Source organism: Castanea sativa, chromosome 12, assembly GCF_040712315.1.
Source record: "Castanea sativa cultivar Marrone di Chiusa Pesio chromosome 12, ASM4071231v1".
In the NCBI taxonomy this organism is placed as follows: Eukaryota; Viridiplantae; Streptophyta; class Magnoliopsida; order Fagales; family Fagaceae; genus Castanea; species Castanea sativa.
In genome coordinates, this window is record NC_134024.1 from 30,567,993 (window position 1) to 30,592,251 (window position 24,259).

Consider the following 24,259-nt stretch of genomic DNA (forward strand, 5'->3'; position numbering starts at 1 on the left):
CAATTCTTGGAAACTAGAATAAAATACGACATGGATATCTACATAATTTAATACTTATATAAGTATCTTTAAGCACATACTATTGTAATTCTTAGTCAAAAAGATAAATGACAAAACTTTGAAGTCTAAGACAGTCACAAAATTAAACCTTTTTTTTTTTTTGGATAAGTAAGAAGAGAATATTATTAATAAGAGAAAAGCGAGAACAATACAAAGAGTTCACGTTAGTGAACAGAGGAAAAAGGGAACAAAAAGACATAAGCAGCCCCTAATCTATTCTAATAGACGAAAGAAAGTCCATAAGGGTAGAACAATCTGAGAAACCCCAACATCAAGACCAATCGAAGAGAGTCCGCTGGCAAGACTCTAAACCTTATACTTTTGCTATTTCAAACTGAACCTTGAACTTTTGAAATCATATTAATTCAAACCCTGGTATTTATGGGTTTGATTGGGGCTTTATAATTATATGATTTTAAAAGTTCATAATTCGATTTGAAACTAAAGTAACAATGCAGTTTAATTTGTAACAGCCATAAACTTTAGGGTTTAATTGAAAATTTTGGAAGTATAGGGTTTAATTAGAAACCACCCCTAAAACATAGGGTTTAAAAAGCAATTTTCCCTATCTTAAACCATAATCCATTAAATTTAACAATGTCCCACCAACCAAATAACTAACATATCATCAGAAGTATCAACCCTATTTCCCAATATATATTTGTTGGGTACTGAACATAGTTTTCTTGCCCTTCCTTCTAAAAAAAGATCAAATTGGGGGATGATATCTAGGAAGACAATATGACAATAGCAGGCAACCAAGGGTAAAAATGAAAAGCTACAAGCCAACAAATATTAAAAAATATTCTGGATGGGAAGCAACTTAATAATAGGTGTCCTTGAATTCAAATTTCTGATCTTCTTTATTGTTTTCCCAATGACCAGCAGATCTGGTTCTGTTTGTCAAAGGAAAACACTCTAGTTATATTAAGCATTCAAATTAGGGGATGATATCAAGGAAGGCAATATGACAATAGCAGGGCACCAAGGGGAAAAACAAAAGGCAACAAGCCAAGAAATATCAAAAACTATTCTGTACAAGAAGCAATCCTAATAATAGGTGCCCAGGATATTAAATTTTTTATTTTCCTTTTTGTTTTCCCCAACAACCAGCAGAGGTTCTATTTGTAAAAGGAAAACATTGTAGTTGCATAGTTAGCATTCATTCACCTTGTGAGTATTGTTTTGAGAATTATAACCATCCACCGTGGCTGAATAGAAACTGAAAAAATAGTAAACAATATCATTTTAACAAGAACTAAAGATGATATTCCCAGAATTAATCTGACTGAAATCCTCACCATCTATCGATTGGAGATAACACCTTGATCCGCTGTCCAATTAAAGCCTCACTCTTATTATTAGATTCCTAGATAATTCATAAAAAATGAGCATTGAGGAGGCTTAGAATATGGTTAGATGCTTAGATGCAGATGAGTCAAATAATTTCTAGATGAATACATAGATTTGGATCATACATACATTTAAGCTGCAAGTGTCTTTGTCCTCAGCTTTGGAATATTTGGGAGGATCAGAAACAACATTGCTACTTGCCCTGACATTTTCTTTCAAAGAAAGGGCATCTCTTTCTAGAGTTTGAACTGAAATATGTGATTCAGCCAGAGAAAGTTGAGTTACAGAATCACAAGATGAGAGCGGCTCTTTCTCTAGAACTTGTTTGGACATTTTAGATGCACTATGTTGGTGATTTATAGAACACTCACGCAATCGAACTGAATCAGAACTGACTGCCTGTTTTTGCCTATGTCCCACAGTAATATCCTGCCTCATATTTTTTCTGGTTTCAACTTCAGTTGTGGACAAATCAACTTTCTCACTAGGTGCCAAGTACAATGCGTTGCTCTCAATGATCGCTAACTTTGTGTTATCCTCTTGAAACTTCCGACCACGTTTGGGAAGAGCGGCAATAGGCTGAGATATGATGATAAAAAATATATCCAACAAAAAGAAAATATACTGAAAAAAATTGGAAGAATTCTCTCTTTATAATAATCATAAAAAGCATATGATTATAATCAGTAAAAGACACCTATCATTTGATACATACCAAAGAGATACGAGATTTAAACATCTGAACAACTTTCTTAATAAAACAGTCATTGAAAGGGGACTGATTGAGACATCCTGAATATGCCTGCACACAACAAATATATTTCAACATGTATAATGATTCACAAGCAGTTCAGACCTCCAGAAAGCTTTTTCCCACAATACTTACTCGAAAGAATGATGATGGCAGCAAGATCAGTGCAGGGGCATGGGCTGAGGAGGCATCATTATGATTTAATGATTTTAGAAAGGAGAAACCAATGTCTGCTATGATGTGCAACCTCTGCATTTTAAAGAACAATAATTATTGATATTAATTATAACATAATGCAAATATCCTCTATGATACAGAATTCCTTATTTAAATAATAATAAACAATTTTATCTAAAAAAATTTGAAAGGGAGTTTCCCAAGTTCAAAGATGCATAAGGAGAGACTCTGAGATACATAATTCTTACTGGAGTATTCCGAGCATCAACAACATCCTCGGCTTTCTTAATGGCCCGAAAAATACTGAGCAGAAGTAAGAGAGCATCATTAACAAGATCCATGTCCCCATCAACAACAGTAGCATCGACTAATGCCTCCAATAAATTAAAAAGTGGACTGCAAATAGAAGATATACTGAGAAGCATCAACATAAATGATAATCAATTCCAATCTTGTACTTGGTAAACTATACTACAAGAAACATTAAATACAATGTTAAATTACCGATTGTCCTAAAAGCTTAAACTATTGGGATATGATAAATTTAATCATTTAACCACATACTTCTAACACTCCCCCTCACATGTGGGCAAAAACTATCGTTTAATAGTTGAGGCCCAACAAGTGAGACTTTAAATGGGAGGTAGAGTGGAGGCGACAAGGATCAAACTCAGGAACTCAAGCTCTAATAACATGTTACATTGCCAATTGTCCCAAAAACATAAGCTATTAGGATATGATAAATTTAATCATTTAACCATATATTTTTTGACATGCAGGAATCACTTTTTTTCTGGGTAAGAATATGCAGAATATCTTGCCTGCAAAACTGGGCATATATTTCTTCCTCTGGACAGTTTTCAGATGGAAAGCCTGTATCATGAGCAAGAAAATATATCAAGAATACCACTATGTACGCTGGATAATCGGTGATTGTTCCTCCTTGCGCAGAAGAAGTTTGACGGATTCGAGCTTCTCTACTGTATTCCTTGATAAATTCTGCCATATATTTAAATGACTAACAATGAACAGAGTCAGCAGATATCATTTACACAGCAAATCAGTACCATAACAACTACGGGGATGCAAGAAAATAACATACATCATCCTGAAGATCTTTGAGACAGTCTGAGGTGCCCAATGCAAAAGCACAAGCATATCTAATAGGAATAACATGCTCCTTCAATAGTTTGTGCATTTTACCAAGAAATAATCTCCGAACAAACAAAGAGGAGTCCTGGAATGTGACAGAAGAAAACTAAAGTCACCTGAAGATTAATAATTATTAGATAAAAGTAAGCTCGAGCTACTATATATATATATATATATATATATATATATATATTTTAAAAGCTAACAAAATTCATTAGAGGCATAAAGGGGCGCAACCCATGTACATAGGAAGCATACAAGTTATACACTAAAATCAAGAAGGTAAAACGATCAAGAAATTGAAACAAGTTAGAAGAAGGAAGAAGAAAAAAAAACAGTGACTAGCAGCCATCCAATCAAATAAGGTCCTCAACAGTAATACTCAACTCCAAAACTATTTTCTCACAATCTTTGAAACTATGCACATTTTGTTCTCTCCAAATACACCACATAATGCAAAAAAGAATGCATTCATATGCTTTCAAAACCAGAGAATGTTGCAAAGTACTAGACTGGGTTTCAGATTGGCATGTAGCTTGGAAAACTTAAAATAAAATTTATATTTAATTTTAAAAAATATAAAAAGAAAAAAAAAAAAGAAGAGTTACTCATATTCAACTGTGTATCCACTCAATTTGAATCCAAATCTAGTTGAAACTGTGTTTAAAATTTATACACACACACACACACACACATATATGTATGAGGCTGGCATACCTTTGCTACTAAAATTGTTAAGCGAAAAATCTCTGGTGAAATATGCAAATCCCATCTTCTGGAAAGCTGAAGAACAGACTTGGCAGCAGCTAATCTCATGTGAGCCTTATCACTTTCACTGCATTACACAATAACCACGTAAACATAGAAGGTGTAGCCTCTTTTCATTGTATCATGTATTTGTAGTGTTTCCAACTGATAATCTAAAAATAGCATGCACCAGTCACAGTGGCTGATCAAACAGATAAGTTCCCCACCCCCCCCCCCCTCCCCACCCTTTTTGATATCCTGCCCAGGACAACTCACGTCCCGCAGTATACAATAGAACACACTTTAATTGTGCTCATTACATTCTCCTATTTTTGCTTATAACAAACCTCACAACACAAACAAATGTTTTTGATATCTACTACCAGTTGCTACCACATTGTTGTGAAGGATGAAAGGAAGCCTAGAATAATCTTAAAGAAAATCAAGGAAATAAAAATATTCCCAAAAGAAACATTAAAAAGTGTAGGAAAAAGTTGCATGACACTAACTTCCTACACTCCGTAGCTCACATGCACAGAAGTTCTTTTTCATTTCTCTGTCTCACGCAAGAACTATCTCTTGCTCTCACACACTTTAGTCTCTCAAGCCCACATCTATTTATAGCTAGATGTTCAGCCGAAATATCAGAAATTTCAGCACATGAGAGACTTCCATTGTTAAGGAAGTCAACAATAGTGGCCAAGCAATCCCTGCAACATTTAATGCAGGAGTGTTGTGTTTCTTCATGCAAGCTTACATGCTAAATTGCATATCTTTGACTTTCTTGATCAAGCCATACTTTCTAACATAGGCATGCATCCATTTATTGCCTATGGAGTTCTACATTTCGGCTATGCATGAATATAGTTAAAGTTGGTGTTGTTCCTTGCCGTTTTCTTTGACAATTCATACAAGATAGCATTTAATGCTTGCTTGTAATGTTAATCCACGGATATTAAAATTCAAGCCATTTCAACAAATCTCCACCTTGGCTTAAATTGTATTAAGCTTCACAAACTAAACTCTTCAATCACCTCCACCTTAGCCCCTACGGGCTATCACAAGCCACAAATACTAATCAAGTCCAAGCAGTGCTTGAACTTACTTGTAGGTATTGGCTTCGTCAACATATCAGCTGCATTTTCTGAAGTGTCAATCTTTTCAAGAATAATTTCTCTTGTAGCAGTCAACTCCCTTATCTTATGGAATCTCACACCAATATGCTTTGTCCTAGCATGATAAACCTAATGCTTTGCCAAGTAAATGACACTTTGACTGTCACAATGCAATTGAACTCCTCCTTGGTTCAAACCAAGCTCTTTGACTAGTCATTTCAATCACAGTGCTTCCTTTGCAGCTTCAGCTACCACCATGTATTCAGCTTCAGTAGTAGACATGGCTACTAGGGATTGTAGTGTGGATCTCCAACAAACAGGCCCTCCCGACAGTGTGAACACATAACCTGTTGTAGACCTTCTGTCATCTATATTGCCTCCATAGTCTGAATCCACGTATCCTACCACTGAATTATCACCATGTTGCCTCGCAAACAGGACCCATATCTTGCGGTTCCATTCAAGTATCTGAATATCCACTTCACTGCATTCCAGTGCTCTCTACCTAGATTTGCCATGTACTTACTGACAGTACTCACTGCATGAGCCAAATCCGACCTAGTGCAAACTGTCGCGTACATTAAACACCCAACTGCACTTGCATGTGGAACCTTTGACATGTTTTCAATTTCTTTTTCATTCTTCGTGCACTGACTACCAAATAATTTGAAGTGATTCGCCAATGGGGTGTTTACAGGATTAGCATCTTGCATTTTGAATTTTTCAAGAACTTTTCTGATATAGTTCTTCTAAGATATCCACAGCTTTCTTGAATCCCTATCCATGCGAATCTCCATACCCAAAATTTTCTTAGCAGTACCCAAATCGTTCATGTCAAACTCTTTGCGCAACAAAGCTTTTACCCTGTCAACCTCATACATGCTCTTTGCACCAATTAACATGTCATCAACATACAATAACAAGAAAATATAAGAACCATCATCAAGCATCTTAACATATATGCAGCAATCATACTCACAACGGGTATAACGAATCTGAATCATATAGGAATCAAACCTCTTGTACCATTGTCTGGGAGATTGTTTAAGCCCATAGAGTGACTTTTTCAATCTGCAGACAAGATTCTCCGTACCAGGTTTCTTGAACCCCTCTGGTTGTTCCATGAAGATTTCTTCCTCCAAATTCCTATGAAGGAATGCCGTCTTCATCTCCAATTGCTCTAATTCCAAATCCTAATGTGCTACCAAAGCCAACACTACCCTGATAGAAGTATGCCTGACCACAGGTGAGAAAACCTTATCGTAGTCAATCCCATGTCTTTGTGAATATCCCTTTGCTACCAATCTTGCTTTAAACCGTTCTCCTTCCTTTTCTGATACCGCTTCCTTCTTTCTAAACACCCACTTGCAACCTATCGGTTTCTTTCCCTTTGGAAGTTCTGACAACTCCCAAGTCTTGTTCTTATTCAAGGACTCCATCTCCTCCACCATAGCTTCCATCCACTTGTCCCTTTTAGAGCTATCAATTGCATCCTGCAAAGTGGAAGGATCCCCGCTACTGATTACTAAGCAATAAGAAGCAAAATCCTCGAAACCATACCTGACTGGTGGTCTTATGTTGCGTTTAGGCCATTCTGATATCCTGTTGTGATCTTCTTGATCACTATTGTGAGGTTCCTTCTCTAGCTGAGATTCTACTTCATCTAGCTCCACCTGCACCACAGATCTATTGCCGTTACTACTGCTTCCCTTTTCTTGAGACTCTTCTTCCTTTCTAAAATCTTTTATCATGGACTTCTCGTCAAACACCACATCCCTGCTAATCACCACCTTTTATGCCACTGGATCCCAAAGCTTCTACCCTTTTACTCCTTTCTCGAACCTGAGAAAAATACACTTCTTGGATTTTGAATCAAGCTTTGACCTTTCTTCGATGGGAATATGAACATAGCCTAGACACCCGAATATCCTCATCAACAAGTAATCAACTTCTTTCCCTGTCCATACCTCTTCAGCAACTTTCCCATCAAGCGCAGCTCTAGGCGATTGGTTAAGAATGTAACAAGCCATGTTCACTGTTTCAGCCCAGAAGACTTTAGGAAGCCCAACATTCAGTCTTATGCATCTAGCTATCTCACCGATTGTCCGATTAAGTCTCTCGACTATTCCATTTTGTTGAGGTGTTCTTCATACTATAAAGTGCCTCTTGATACCATGCTCTTCACAAAACTTCAAGAACTCCCCATTCTTGTACTCAGTGCCATTATCAAATCTTAGGCACTTGATCTTCCTTCCAGTCTGGTTTTCCACTTCGGCTTTCCACTTCTTGAACTTTGCAAATGCCTCAGAAGTAAACCCAAACCTTTCTGGAATAATCATCGATGAAACTCATAAAATACCGAGCTCCACCTTTAGAGACCACTTGCACCAACCCCCAAATATCAAAGTGTACATAATCCAATATACCCTTCGTCTTGTGCGTGGCTGTTTTGAATCGCATCCTACACTGCTTTCCCATGACATAGTATTTGCAAAAATCTAACTTACATGACTGAACTCCAACCAACAAATTTCTCTTCTACAATTCCCACATACCACGATCACTCATATGCCCTAGTCGCATATGCCCCAAGAGTGTATCATCCTACTCAGATTCAGTCACTGTAGCAGCTCCACCTACAATGGTATTGTCGAATAGCTTGTAGATATTACCTTCTACTTTTTGCCCCTTCATTACAACCTTAGCGCCCTTTGACACCTTCATTAACCCATTCTCAGACTTATAGCAACAGCCATTAGAGTCTAGGGTTCCCAATGAAATTAAATTCTTTTTCACCTCTAGAACATGTCGTACCTCTCCTACTGCCCTTACCACATTATCAAACATCTTTATCTTAATTGTTCCTATTCCAACAACTTTGCAAGTAGCATCGTTGCCCATTTGAACAAAACCACAATTAACCGTCTTATAAGCGTCGAACCAATCTCTATGAGGAGTCACGTGGAAAGAACATGCTGAATCCAGAATCCAAGAATCGATTAGCTTGTTGGCACTGGTTGAAACCGAAAGCATATCTCCATCTAAATCTGCTGCCACAACATTTACAAATCTTGATAACCCTTCCTTGTCTTTGTCTTTGCCTCTTTTCCACTCTGGACAGTCTCGCTTAAAATGCCCCTTCTTTTGGCATTTATAGCACTTCACTATCTTGCTTTTGGATTTGGATCTACCATGGCCCCTGGCAGCAGAACTGTGATCTCTGTCTTTCTTCCTTCCACGTTCTTGATTACCTTTTACCATAAGCCCATCACCAGAACTTTCACCTGAATTCTGCTTCCATTGGTAGTGATCCGACACGGCTCCTGAGATCTCTTCAAATTCCAAAGTCTCTTTGCCCCAAAGCAGGGTTATAACCAAGTGTTCGTAGGATGCTGGGAGGGAGGACAGAAGCATCATCGCCTTGTTTTCATCATCGAATTTTATATCAATCCGCAACAAGTCACTGATAATTTTATTGAACGTGTGGACATGTTGAGCCAAATCCGCACCCTCTGCCATCTTAAGCTCATACCGTTTTCGCTTAAGATTAAGTTTATTTGTGAGGGACTTGGACATATACCGGCTCTCCAACTTCAACCATATAGCTGCAGTAGACACGTCATCCATGACATCGTACATAAGCTCGTCTGCCAAACATAGTCGAATTGTACTGACCGCCTTCATATCGAGTTCTTCCCATTCGTCATCTGTCATCGTCTCTGGTTTATTTGCTTTCCCGTACAAAGCCTTGACCAAACCTTGTTGTACCAACAAATCTTTCACCCGTCTTTGCCATAAACCAAAGTTACCAGTTCCATCGAACTTAACTACGTCTACCTTGGCAATAGAAGCGTTGATCTCCATTGAATAAATCAACCTAAAGCTCTGATACCAGTTGTTGTGAAAATTGGTGAAATAATTTGTTTACACAAGGTCAAAGAAGAGAGAAGAAATTATGACACAAGGAATTTATGTGGTTCGGCAATATGCCTACGTCCACAGGAGGCGATAGAATAAATTTTCACTATAACTATGGAGATTACAACAATGGCTTGAAGACACTCTCTCACAAACCCAAACCCCAAATACACACTTGGTTCTCTCACAAATAAATAGAGAACACCCTATTGTATTTAGACAAAAGTTGCATGACACTAACTTCCTACACTCCGTAGCTCACATGCACAGAAGTTCTTTTTCATTTCTCTGTCTCACGCAGGAACTATCTCTTGCTCTCACACACTTTAGTCTCTCAAGCTCACATCTATTTATAGCTAGATGTTCAGCCGAAATATCAGAAATTTCAACACATGAGAGACTTCTATTGTTAAGGAAGTCAACAATAGTGGCCAAGCAATCCCTGCAACATTTAATGCATGAGTGTTGTGCTTCTTCACGCAAGCTTACATGCTGAATTGCATATCTTTGACTTTCTTGATCAAGCCATACTTTCTAACATAGGCATGCATCCATTTATTGCCTATGGAGTCATACATTTCGGCTATGCATGAATATAGTTAAAGTCGGTGTTGTTCTTGCCTATAGAGTCATACAAAAGGGCTATGCACGAATATAGTTAAAGTCGGTGTTGTTCCTTGCCGGTTTCTTTGACAATTCATACAAGATAGCATTTAATGCTTGCAAGAAATGTTAATCCATGGACATTAAAATTCAAGCCATTTCAACAAAACTAAATAATGACCAAAAATCAGCTATATGAGCAACTAAGCATCATGACAAAGGAGATAGAAGAGAGGGACAACACTCCCTGAACAGTGTTTCCCCACCACAGTATAGGCCAACGTCAACTTTAGAGTTGTCACCACATGAAAGAAAGGAAAATAAAACACCTAGTTTGGTCTATATAAAAGAAAACACAAATCAAGATGAAAATTGTTATCCCTCAAAAATTGAGAAAAACTGAATTTATAACATTTACAAGAATTTGTGGACAAATGACAGATACTCGTCAGCAAGAAAAGTTATAATTCTGACCTATCAAAAAAAAGAAAAGTTATAATTCTTCAAAAACTTTTTTGAAAGGGAGAATAATTTACTAATAATATTCCAAAGGAGGAAGAATACAAGAAGACATGATCTCCTAAAAGGATAATAAGAAGCGAGCTCTGGGACTTACAGGAAAAGAATCAAGAGATTTAGAAAAGCAGAAATGGGTACAAGTAGTCAAAGGAAACCTTAAGGCCCCAAGTTCCTTATCGCCTGAGGTGCGAGGCACCAAATTCTAAATATAGTAATTACAAAAAATAATGAACTCAAATCATATGTATCTAATGCTTATTATGCACAGTTTGAATTTTTTAAATTGGTAGGAGACTATTAATTAATCTAAGAATAGACTTTACGACATTCATATAAAAATATTCACAAAAAACAAAAAGAGAACTATCAAAGCAAGATTATATAATTGAAATTAGAAGAAAAAAGTATTTCAAATTTGATGTGGAAAGAATAAGAGACGAGAGAGAAAAACAAGAGAAAGAAACACCCAGTAACTTAAATTATATCAAGAACTATCTTTTTTTTTTTGGCCAAACTACATAACTGCCATTTTTTGTTTCAATTGCTTTTCTTTGAGGCTCTTGTCTCAAGTGCCTAACAGTTTGTATAAGGCGCTTGCCTTCGCTCTAAAGGGAAGTCCCAAGGTGCCTCATCTCAAGGCATAAAAGGCCTTAGTGGCGCCTCGCCTTGTCCAAACGCCTAGATGAGCGTCCAGCTCACCTTTGACCAAATTGTGTAAAACTACTCCTACAAGGTATGCATAAATGCTTATAAAAATCACAAGATCACTATGATGTTAATTTTCATTCAATGCCTTCAAAAGCTGTAACACTTGCAGTGAAGAAAATTAAACAATAAAATAAAATTTAGGAAAGATGTAGAGCGCGGAAACATCATCACAAGCAATCCATTAACACTTGTAAGTGGACATACCAAAAAAACGTAGCATTATTATAATGAAATTTATTTGTATCTTTGCACCCAAGTGACTTGCAAGGAGTCACTTTGGTGTAAAAATACAAAAAATGAATGAAACTCATAAGGTGCCAATGGTCTTTGACAAAAAGAACTCCTTTTGGGTGATTGGCTTGTGTTTTCATATAAAAAAAGAAAAGAAAAAAAAGAAGGAAACCTACAATGGAGAAAAGCAAGAGGACGAAAAACTTTTTTTTTTTCATTGGTAAGTTACAAACTCCTAAGTTACAAACTCCCAATGGGTTTTGAACCCACTACATCACCCTTCACCTTACTCCTACAAGTAGATGAGGTGTTTTAGAGTTAAAGCTCATTGGCAGGACTAGAAAACAATTTTTTAAAAAGGGCAAAAACAAAAAAATCACACCCAACATGCAATGGAGTCCTTGGGTGTCTTCTTTAAAACACTATCGGATTGAATGTCTATCATAGGAAGGCATTCTATTTTTTTGGTTTATGATTTGATGGTGCTTGTAATTTGTGTATTTGATTATTTTGGTCCCCTGCATACTTGGGTGACTCTTTTTTATGACTTTGAATTAAAAAAAAAAAAAAAATTACTTGTCAAAAAAAAAAAAACCAACAATGCAGTTGAGTCCTTCTGTTAACTAGAAAATCTCCTTAGCCAAAAACTTGCCTCCATATTGCCTGACTGGAGAATCCAAACATGAAACCAAATTTATCAAAACTATGACATTCTGCACTTCATAAAAAATTCCACTATCTAGACGTGAAATAAAACACAGCATTAAATATTGTCAAATATCATAGTGGATCCTCATATTACAATAACACATTCTTTCTTTCTTCCTTTTCCTTTGATTAAATAATGCCTTTAATCCCACTTTGGTACATCCAAAATACAAAGTGATAGCAACAAAAATGCATGACCACATGCATTTGAAGTAAGCTTATAACATAACCATCCTTTCTTATGTCAATCATGCACCATAAAAGAATTATCCAAAACCTAATTTTCCAGTCTAACATATACACATCTAGGAAAAGCTAAAAATCCAATAGAACTTCGATGCAAGCTAGGGCATGCACATGGCAATGATTAAACCAACAATTTAACAACTTTCATTTTTTTTTCCTTTTCTATTTAGCAAGTTTATTTTGCCCCAAGAGAATCCAGACTTGTGTTCAGTAGAAGTTAAATTATAAATCAAGCTCCAGGAGCTGAGTTATTAATAATGAAGTTATATAACTCCTAAGTTTATAACATATGAAAGATGGGAAATTGTAAATTGCAGATATGCCATCTAAAATTACCAACAATTTTAAATCTCATACCATGTGATGATACCATCAAAAGCATCTCCCTTTTGCAACATGTTTGACAAAATGTCCAACAAATCATTAATTTGCCGTCTGGCATGAGTTCCTCGATGAGGTAAAAACCTTTTGACAAGTGTTTTCAGCCCATAAATCTGCAAAGGACAGCAAAATAAAACATAAGTAATTCCCAGGTAGAGTACAATTTACATGCAGTTGATATGTGAAATTTCAAATTACCAATAGAAGCTCAGAACCCTTGTTGGGTCACATCTATCTCTGGTGCAGCTACCACCATCTTTCAAATGGGCCAGACAATAGAATTTCAACTTATTCAGAACAGAGCATTTTCGGAATTTGAAAATTAAATTGAGGTCTTAGTTTTTTTTTTTTTTTTTCTACTGTGGTTGTTAATCCAAAAATTTAAACTACCTATCAATCAACGTTCCTACAAACAACAAATTGTCTGGAAGCACACCTTGGACCAAAGAGTTAATCCAAATACCTGAATTAGGTCACAAAAACTAACCAAAAAAACCTCTCAATATCCAACAGGATATAAGTTTTACCCAGCTACTAAAGCCTCTCAAACACAGCAAACTTCAACATTATAACAACTTCTGAACAAAGCTGACAATCTTTTCAGTCTTTTTTTTTTCTTGTAATTCATAAGGTTCATGCATGCCCAATTGGTTTTCAACCCACGACCACACATTCCACTATTTCTTACAAGAGGAGGAAATACCATTTGAGCCACAGCTCATTGGCACAATCCAAATCTTCACTCATCATTAAAAACTTCATGCCCTCTATTGTGAACAATTTGAAAGTAAAAAGTCCAAATATTCATAGTAAAAAACCAATCTCTAAATTCAAAGAAAATTTAATATTAACAGTTGAAACTAAATCAATTGATTCAAGAGAAACTTCCCTTTTCAAAACCTACCTTCAATTTGCAGGAACTAGTACAACCAAAAGCATCATTATATGAATTTATATTATCTGATGCATCCACCTACACACAAAAAGGTTCACGCACTACTCAGCTAACAGTTTCTTATGTGCACATGAAGTAGATGAGAGATTTAGCAAGAATTTCCCATCCGCCACATTCTAGCTTAAAGAATACCAAATAAACAACATATTACAACTCATTATATTACTCGAAAAATTTTCTCATAAATATATGATGTGATCTCTCCATCTTGAGCCTCAAATGCTGAAACAGAGTATTGCGCAACACAGCCCAAAGACTGCAAAACTGTTGGAATATTCCACCCAGCATGCAGAGAAACAACTAGATCCTGGATATATATAGACAGAACAAAGTTTGATTGTCAGTACCAAAAAGCACTTACTATTATCAGGAAAAATCAAAACCAGGGATAGCTATAAATTTAATAATAGCAAACCGGCACAACATTACTTGTCGTTCTATTTTAAGTAATGAATAAGAATAGAGTCAAAACAGCAGACTTAGGATAGATTATTCATAAACTATAAATATCTTCATGCACATAAAAAACTCATGACGCAAATAACAGAAGAAAAGATCAAGGAAATTATGACATTCACCTATGAACCCTATTAAAGATTAAGAAAAAACAACTTTACATGTCAATTTGATATATTCCATCAATGGAAGCACAAAGTATAACTCATGAGGCTAATCAATCAAGTAGTGAAACCAATGTCCTGTAAATATGATCTCATCTACAATCTCAAACAGAATCTAGTTAACTTAGTTTTTAATTCATGGCCAGTCTGACCAGAGTTCTAGAGCTTGGCTCACCAGAGGTTTTTGCCTTCCATATATTCAACAAAGGATGTGAGCAACTAAAAAAGGTTGTACCCAATTCACAAAACTCCCATGTTTCCGGGTCTAAGAGAGGTGATTGGTAGGCAGCCTTACCCCCATTTTTTACAGGATATGAGCAATTGAATTCCACCAAAAAAAAAGAGTTTAATGTACATTCAAAAAACAATGTAGAAGAACGTGGGGCAGCAAGAGGGAGAAGATAATAACACAACGAGCAGGCCAAGATCAAATAAGTCATCGGGCATCTTTTTTTTAATGGTCCCAATTATAAGCAGTCCAAACCCCAGAAAATGCACAACTATAACTTGGAGAGGACAAGGTCACAAACAAACATGGCTTTCTATGAAATTTGACGGACAAACATTCCTCACGACCATTTATTTTGCCTGAAGTGCATTCTCAAGAAATGAACCCATCACTTCTAGAGGCTGTTTGGTTGGTTGATTTAAAGACAAATTTCATGTTTCAAAAACAAAGTATGCTGGGTCCCAAAAAAAAAACCTTTTTGGCTAAGTGTTTTCAAAAACCCAACTTAAAAGTTTGTTCACAGAATCATTGTGGAAACACACAAACAGAAAACATTCCAAAATAATGTTTTCGGCTGTTTTCAACAAAAAGGCGGCGGCAATTGTGTAAATAAGGACACCACCCAACCTTTTTCCATCTCTTTCTCTCTCTATCCCCCCCCCCCCTCCCTTTTTCTATCTAAACCCATCAGCACCATTTTGCCAAGCTTGATGGCAAACTCAATGTAGTAGAAGGTGGAGGGCAACATGGAGAGGCCAGCAATGGCGTAAGACTGTAAGAAAGGACGATGGAGGGCCCAACTTGGTCATGGGGTTCAAGGTCAATGGCAACTCCAACAATGGGTAGTGAGGCAAACCCAACTCAACGCCACCAGCTCTCTCTATCTCTCTGTGCTCAAAATTTGTTGCCCGTTCATGAATTCGTTGACTGTACTTGAAATTTGTTGCCCGTTGGTGGCAACGTCGGTGGTGGATTTGTTGACTGTACTTGAAATTTCAGTGGATTGGTTGCTTGTTGGGTGTTTGTGGAAACGTGATTGTGAAATAAAGAAAGAAAAATAATTTTTGGTTTCCAAAATTGTGGAAATATGGATCTGAAACATTATCAAAGAAGTTTCTATGGGGGGGAACACTAAAAACTAAGTTTGGGAATAAATTCTTAAAACAGTGTGTGTGTGTCTGGTAGGTAAGTTACAAATGCACTCTATGCATCTTCAAACCCATAACCTCACCCACCACCTAGCCCTTACTTACAAAAGGAGGAGGTGCCAGTTGAGTTAGAGCTCATTGGCAATTCTTAAAACACAGTTTTTGATGTTTCTGAAAACCCAAAATCAAATAAAATCAAAATAGCAACCAAACAAGCCCCTAGTTCATAAGTAAACAACATCTAAGCTCATTCCCCCAACAGCCGAACGTCATAGATTGCCAAAAGAGAGGAGACATCAAGGGGCAAAAAATAAAACTAAACTAACAGAAAAGAGCTGCAGAGGTGGTAAAGGCAAACAGAAGTGTTAGAATCCTCAACATACCACATAAGTAAGAGGTTGAACACAATGCCAACAGCACTGTTTGTCCCTCTTTCTGACACCGACATAACTAGATATAAAGTATATTATCCAGACACTCTGGCTAGTGACAATGTAAATATTTAGCCACAAATTTTTTAAAAATCAAATCGCTAAAAAAACCGGAATATAGAGAGAAGGATATGATAATGTCATAATCAATTTAATAATTAATTAAAACACTAATCAATAGATCATATTTATAAAAATTTGATTAAAAAAATCTAAAACCACTTAAACAGCTTTCAATATACTCTTTTTTTTTTATAACGTAGAGAACCTTTCTAAAGAAGAGTCCTTTGAACACATCTCTAGCCAATAAAATCTACGGGCAATTGACCCCACTTACCAAACCTAGTTGCAGTAATCCACGGGTATTCACCCCAGACAGGCTAAGCAATTTATGCTCATGTCCAGGAGCAACTTCCAATATACTTTCAAAACTTTTATGAAAAACAGAAACAATTCAGAGATCATATTCTTATATTAGTCTCACCACCGTTCAAACTAGGGAGCAGTTACCCGGAGCGGCAGCTCCAACCGCAGTTCAAATGATTCTGGCCAATGCTTTGATTTTTTGAGCATTTTTGTTTAAAAAACCAGACTGGTGGCTGATTCTGGTTAACCCAGTTCGGCGGTCCAATCTGGTTTTCAAAACCATCGTCAAAACTCAGAAGTAGCAACTTAAACTACTAAAAGTTTCTTTGTACCAAAACAGTTAACCTATTGGTCATTCAACCCCCCACCCCCCAAAAAATACATTTTTTATTCACCTTTTAACTTAGAAAGATGGCAATTTACATTTATACACATGCTGACGCCTGAGAGTCATAGCAAATTATGTCGGCTATATATAAATACCCACAGTACATGGAAAATCATCATTTTCAACAAAAGATTTCCTTTTTTAAAAAAATATTTAAAAGGCAACAAATCCATCAGTCAGAAGATTTCAAGCCCAATAAACATGCATGAAATGGTCAATGCAAAAAAACACCATTACAGAAAACTGATTTGATATCAATAGGGGCAATCCTTCAGACCCATTCCAGCAGAAATACTCATTAACAAGGAGTTCAGAAAACTTATAAAGATTCACACTCTCAACAAACACTATAGTATATGTGCCCATTCAGTAGAACATGAAATTATGGAGTAATTCTCATTAGCTAGGCATTAGTCAACAAACATGTTAGCAGGAAATAAACCATGCCAAACTAAGTTTCTTTGAAAAAAATATAGAAGTAGATGTAGTACAAAATAAAATAGTAAATCCACATCATATAAATTTAAAAGAGAATAAAAGAATTGCAGCAACAGCAAGGTAAATATACCTTGCATAATTTTGAAAAAACGAATTGCTCCGAAGCACCACCAAATGCTGCAATTGCAGCAACAGAAAATTTGGCCTCAATGCGACTTCCCTCACGACAAACTCTCTCCAAGATTGGGTATATATCACTATACAAGGCAAAAATATTGTGGCTACTCCAGTAAGAACCCAATTAATATGGAAACAAAAATAGACTAAAAATTCTACAAATTTTAATTTTTCTTTTTCTCAAAGAAAGTGAAAGAGAAGTCCTTCAATAATTATAATTATAAAATAAAAATATATAAAATTAACTTGTACTGACTATAAGAAACATGCTATAGAAATACATTCATAGCAATATGTAACCTTCAATCTGGCTGTAACAGTATACAAATTCTGCATTATAATTAATCTTCATTGAAAGTCAAAAATGATTTCTGTACAAGAATTGTGTGCCAAACATGCATGATATCCATGGAAAAGGTGGAGAGGGAAGTTAGTATTTCAGACTAGAGAAGGTGGAGAGAAAAGTAAAAAATTTCAAGACCTTTACCATGTCATGGCTGTCAAATCATATCTAAACTATCCATATTAAAGTTACCCTGCTTAGCATAAATCCATAAAAATGTTCCCTCGTTACAAACATGGAAAGCAGTGAATGTCTTTCAAAAGGAGTCGCGAAAATGATTCAGTGAAGGGGAAGGATCTGATACAATTAATTTGAACTTAGATGACCATACTTAAGCAGAAAAAAAAAAAAAATTCCCATATGAAGTCTCCTTTTAATCATTAAATTCACTGCAGACCAGTATGCTCAAAAACTTAATAGTATCATCACAACCATAAAGCAGATTGCAACACTACCTGAGTTTTACAGATATATGAGGTGCCGCTTTTGCTAACACTTCAATCAGCTTATCATTGATTTTCCTGTTCTCCTCTATTAACATTCGAAGTTGCACTTCTGAACCCCTCAGGAGTGAGGGGAAAATGCTGATGATAGCCTGAGTCAGGTGAGATAGCAGTAATTTTAATCAAATGGAATTTAAAAAAAAATCGAAATTTATAGTTATGCAGGGAAACTGCAATCAATTAAGATACCGATATTATCCTCACAAAACATGGAAAGCCAACAATGAGTGAAAGATTTGGTCATACAACTGCTTCTCCATCCGCACACTTTTTTTCTCTCTCCATCATCTCTTGTATATTTGAAGCATTGAAAGAGGGTTGATTAAAAATAATTTTTTCAGGACTAATATTCCAAATGTAGTGAGGAATGCCTCAACCTTTCCTTAAAGGTTGCTTCATCAGCAATACAAGCAATCAGTTTAGGCTGATTGAGCTAGTGCCACAAATAGGCAAATAAGCAATGCCTACAACTATATAATGTGAAGCACAAGGATGATTCCTCAAGTCATAGCCTCAAGTGGCCAGGCCCATACCCCAAGATGTCAAACAATTAGAAATATAACATTTGACACTTGTGATCCATGAGCAGCCAGCTATCACTTTTCAAGTAGTCAGAATAAGTTTGATGCAAGTTTTCACTTTCCGTAGTTTTCTTGCTTCTGAATCAGTGTGTGGATTGTAAATGGGATGTCTGCCTTACCAGGCTGGAAGTAAGAGTACATCAGTTCTTAGATCAGTCTAATTGCAAATCCCTCATTAGTTAGATATTTCAATATGCCATTATGTGCCGGAAATAAAGGAATAATTTCATAAATGTCTAGTGGCAATGTTTTCTTACCAGAAGAAGTTTGGCAGAAGAAGCCTCCAGGAGCTTAGTTCCATATCTGTCACCAGAAAGATGCTCCAAAATACATTGGATGTGCTCTGAACCAAATATATTATGCGAGCATTTTGAGGATAGTGAACTCAGAAACTCAAAATGTGGATGTCTATCACCTACTGTTTTCAAAAATTTATCCTGGAAAAGGTAAAGGGCAACATACTATATAAGTACAGACTATATTAATAAAGAGAAAAATCAATGCAGGATAACATATCACCTCTTCCAAAGAGAAGATATTTAAACAAGTTCACATACCATGTTTATGAAACATGCAGATGAAAATTATCTTCTTCCCTACCTTTATTTTTTTTTTTTTGATAAGTAATAAGTTTTATTGATATAAAAAAAGGAACACCGTAGTACATAGGGAGTGTACAAGGGGTCAACAAATCAATTACAAAAATTACAAGAATCAAGGAAATCAATAAAAGAAGGGAATGATTGGTTTTGCATAGCAACCAACCAATCCAATAAAGTTCTAAAGAAAAATAACTTCAGGTTTGGTTTGGATCTCTCAATATCCTCAAAACACCTACTATTTCTCTCCCTCCAAAGACACTACATTAAGCAATGGTAAACAATTAACCAAATATATCCATTTCAATGACGACCAAACCTGCCCTGTCAACACGCTAAGAGCCCCAAAACGGATTACGGCATAACCCAGCTTACTCCAAATAAACCCAAAACTATAGCCCACAGATCCATAGCAACCGGACAACGAAGAAAGAGATGGTCAACTGATTCACCATTACACTTGCACATGTAACACCAATCCAATATCCAAACCTTCATTTTTCGTAAATTGTCAATCGTCAAGCATTTCCTTTTTTTTTTCTTTTTTGGGAGGGGGCTGTGGAGGGGAGGGGAGAAGAGTGGCAAAAACAGAGGGGGGAAATCACCACAAAAGAGGCCATCCGTCAAGTTAAACCAGCTCATCAGTAATCAAACCAAAATTAAATATCCCTCACCAAAACAACTCCAAATATGGATTTATTAATAAAGAATAAACCGATAAAGAAACTGAGAATTTTTTTGACATCAAAAGGCAGTATCAATTACCATGGCTCCAATGCAATGGGAGCAAAGGGAAATAGGAAGAATAGTAATACAACAATTAAATAGCACCTAAACTTAAATAGATCATATAGATTTCTACTAGTATCAAATTTTTGGGTAAATATAAACTGTGTCAGCTTAAAACTCAACATATCTCCTAAGCTAATAGAGTTCCAAAGCTTTAGCATTAAAAACTATGGGTTCATTCCTTTAAGCTCAAAAATCAAGATATCTTCATGTTATCTTTTGACCATAATTAGGCAATAGATAAGTTTATTGGGGTTTCTTCAATTGCAATGGAAAACTCATCTTTTACACAAACACCAAACAGCACAACAATGAAGTTGGGTATAAAATTCTAGTTAAACAACAAAACAAAAAAAACTTCAAATGTTGAGTTTTCTCAAAATTTCCAAGGTGGTCCTTAGTTGTAACCACTACACAATTTAGTTCTCAGAATCTCAAACTTAACCCACTTTGGGACAGGATATGTTATCTTGCCCAGAGCATTCTGATCCATATAAACCCACAATTTTGTACATCATAAGCTGTATTTTTTTTTCTCTCCATACCAAAAAACAGGTTCTTTTTCAGCCCTCTCAATATCATAAATGCATTTAATTAGAAAAGCAAAAAAAGTAAAATTAAAAAATGATAATAATAATAAAAGAGCTCCTTGTGAGGTGCAGTCACTAGTCCTCAATGCACATGAATTTACTAACTCCACTAACAACAATGCACATATGAATATATGATCCACGAAGCATTATCACTTTAAAATTTATGCCACCAAGGATAATAACAACACATGAATAAACCCAACTCCATCAACTTCCAAGCATAAAAAATTAGAGGTATTATAATAATCATAAAAGTTCCACCAGCCTCAGGGTTTTTTTTTAAGTCAAAATTTATCATTCATCCCAATTCGAGATTTATGCATTTGGCCAGTTAGGTTTATGTATTTGCCCATCACGGAAATAGCCAAGAGTTGGATGAGATCTTGCACAAAAACTGAACATATCCACACACAGGAAAAAAAAATGGTTCAATGCTATTTCCGAGTTCATTTTTTCTGTGCAATGTCTCATCCAACTCCTATCTATTTCAGTGAATAGCAAAGACATATATCTCATTGATAAATGCATAAACCATGAATAAGGGTGAATGGAAAGTTGTCTTTAAAAATAATAATAATTGAACCCTCATCTCACCCACTACGTGCATGCAATAAGGCTTGTAAATGGTAATAGTTTCATAGGTGTTTTTTTAAATGATAGTAACTGATGGGAAGTGGGAAACATGTTTTGAAATTTGAAATTTTGATGAATAGTTTAATACATTTTATATTATAAAAAACAAGTCATAAATTTAAAAAATATACCCTTCTTATTGATTTGAATGGAATGATGTTAAGTAAATATTTGGCATGTTTTAGAGAATTCAAAAAACATGTAACTAACCTTCTCTATCTCTTGATGATAATAATTACCAAGATTAATGACATTAAATATACAGCTAACAAATCTTCCCAGGGCAGAATGTTAGGCGTTAAACAAGTCTTGCTAGATTAAAACAATCTATACATGAATCTATATTTGAAAGAACACAATTTGCTTCCCATGAATTTGGGCATGAGAATGGAAATGACACAAATAGGCTGTCAACAGACTTTCATGAGTATTGGACTATAAATCAATGGACAAGCTGAGGACTTTTTGCCTCATTACGAATAAGCTGTGATTTCTCCTAGTAGCCACTGGACTATTAAATCAATGGACAAGCTGAGGTGTTTTTGCCTCATTACGAATAAGCTGTGTTTTCTCCTAGTAGCCACTGGACTATAAATCAATGGACAAGCTGAGGTGTTTTTGCCTCATTACAAATAAGCTGTGGTTTCTCCTAGTAGCCACTAATTTGTTCATTTGCCAAATTTGAGGGGATAAAAGGAAAAGAGAGCATATGTTGCCATGTATCTTCTTTAATTTTTCCACGACAGATCATTTGATGTAAGTTGGAAATTTTGTTTTGCTTCCCAAACGCCGTTGGCAAAGTAACAAATCACACTGTTAATCAGGACGTGTCCTATTTTTATAATTGAAATTCAGATAAATAAGTATTTGCTGCATCAAATTAGAATTATTTTCCCCCTAAAAATATAAGGCAAGCAAGAAACAAGTTCAATGAAAAGACCACACAGCAACAACAACCACGCCTTAGTCTCAAAAATATCTCAACAAATTAGGTAGGGTCAACCGCATTTCTTTTTCATGATTCTATGCTATCCGAATCCATAACCCTATTACTTCCTTAATTAACATGTTTTTTTCCTAGTTCTACTAATGTTAATTTTTGTCTTCCTCTACCCTTTTTAATTCTCTCAACCTGAATCAACTTACTTTTTTTTCACTAGTGCATTAATTGCTATCATCCAAACATGACCAAACCATCTCAAAAAAAATCTTTCTCATCTTTTGATTAACAGGGGCTACCCTTATCTTTAAGCGAATTTCCTCAGTTCGAATCCTATCTTTCAATGTATTACTACTTATCCGTTAGAACATTCTCATTTCAACTAAACTCATTTCATGAATGTGTTGCTTCTTAACAGCTCAATTTTCAATACCATAGGGCATCGATCACACAAGACTTTCCCAATGCACTTCTCCACTTCATCCACACTGCTCATATCCCATGATTCAATCTTGTTCAATCATTCCATCTTTGTGGATTATTGATCCAAGATATTAAAATATCTCGCTCTTGACAATCAACTCTTACAACCCCTTCATATATGTTTTTACTTTTACAGTTTAATTACCTTGTTTTTTTCTATAAATAAAGTAAGAACTTTTTATTAAAGAATAGCAAACCCAAGTATACTAAAAATGTACTACAATGGCAGAAAAATTTTACTAACTTATATTCCATGTACTCTGTTTTAGACTTTTAGTCCTACTTAATCAAAAGCCTTTAGATTCTAAAGCATCTCACCAAATTGCTAACTTGACATTAATTACACATCTAGTTTCATCCACCAAAAATATATCATCTGCAAATAACCTACACCAAGGAACTTTCTCTTGTACCAATTTAGTGAGCTCAACCATCACTAGTGCAAAGAGATATAGACTTGATGTTGATTCTTGATGCAAACTTATAATGATAGAAAACTCACTTGTAATGTTTCCACTATTCTTACACTAATTACAGCTCTATCGTGCATATCCTTAATCAACTTAATATTCTTTAGAGAAACTCCTTTCTTTTCCAAAACCCACCACATAACCTCTTTAGAGACCCTTGTTGGGGTAATAAACACCTTGGGAAGACTCCCTGAATAGTTAATATAATATATAGAGAAACACTTAACCCAAAAGGCCTAAGCCCAATGGATAAATGCTCAATTATGCTATATTAACTACTTAATCTTCTCATCATTATTCAATGTGGGACTTCGCTCACACATGTATATCCAACAGTCCTATCATATGTTTTCATTGGTCAATTAAAACCATATGAAGATCTTTACAGGTCTCCCTATAGTTTTCCATTAGGCATTTAAGTAAGAAAATAGTTTCCATGGTAGAGTCTCACAAAGAGACTAGCTCAATATCTTGCTTGAACAATGATATAACCAAAAATGCTACAGATGAAAGAAGCCCAAAATAATACTAACCAGCGAACTAATATCAGTACCCTCACAAATCAAACAGGAGCATTTAAAGACAATGGCACTCTAAGACAAAAAAAAGGACTCCATATGGTATGTTCAATTAAAAGCATGAAAGGCAAAAAGTAAACTCACTCTTATGGTCTGAGCATCAACAATTTTCAGTTCATCCAATAATAGTGCCAGAGAATTGAAGACATTATTATCTTTCATTTGGTTCAGTTTATGAAAGGAGTCTTCTGCTTTCAAAGGATCTGGAAATAATGCAGCCATTTTCATAAATGAAGTTTTGATTCTCTTCTGCATCTCTTCTGAACTAGTCTCCTGCACATATCTTTCCAAAAGTTTATTTCTTTTTTATTTACTTTTTTTTAATA

At 35.6% G+C, this 24,259-nt stretch overlaps 1 protein-coding gene across 2 annotated transcripts in view; it reads right to left on the reverse strand.

Annotated features, from left to right (window-relative positions):
- LOC142619650 (sister chromatid cohesion protein PDS5 homolog B) overlaps nt 1–24,259 on the reverse strand; it is a 35,144-nt gene that overhangs the window by 4,574 nt on the left and 6,311 nt on the right. Inside the window, exons 11-27 of one of the 2 annotated variants that reach the window (XM_075792853.1) lie at nt 24,018–24,206; nt 19,106–19,285; nt 18,220–18,359; nt 17,375–17,501; nt 13,791–13,931; nt 13,574–13,642; nt 12,646–12,782; nt 4,211–4,328; nt 3,444–3,578; nt 3,163–3,359; nt 2,590–2,737; nt 2,300–2,413; nt 2,129–2,215; nt 1,785–1,992; nt 1,543–1,661; nt 1,362–1,429; nt 1,231–1,282 (exon numbers count right to left, since the gene is read on the reverse strand). In XM_075792853.1, coding sequence (XP_075648968.1) covers nt 1,231–1,282; nt 1,362–1,429; nt 1,543–1,661; nt 1,785–1,992; nt 2,129–2,215; nt 2,300–2,413; nt 2,590–2,737; nt 3,163–3,359; nt 3,444–3,578; nt 4,211–4,328; nt 12,646–12,782; nt 13,574–13,642; nt 13,791–13,931; nt 17,375–17,501; nt 18,220–18,359; nt 19,106–19,285; nt 24,018–24,206 — 2,229 coding nt within the window. Of the gene's footprint in view, nt 1–1,230; nt 1,283–1,361; nt 1,430–1,542; nt 1,993–2,128; nt 2,216–2,299; nt 2,414–2,589; nt 2,738–3,162; nt 3,360–3,443; nt 3,579–4,210; nt 4,329–12,645; nt 12,783–13,573; nt 13,643–13,790; nt 13,932–17,374; nt 17,502–18,219; nt 18,360–19,105; nt 19,286–24,017; nt 24,207–24,259 lie in introns of both variants that reach the window. The other variant, XM_075792852.1, reaches the window with a different exon arrangement.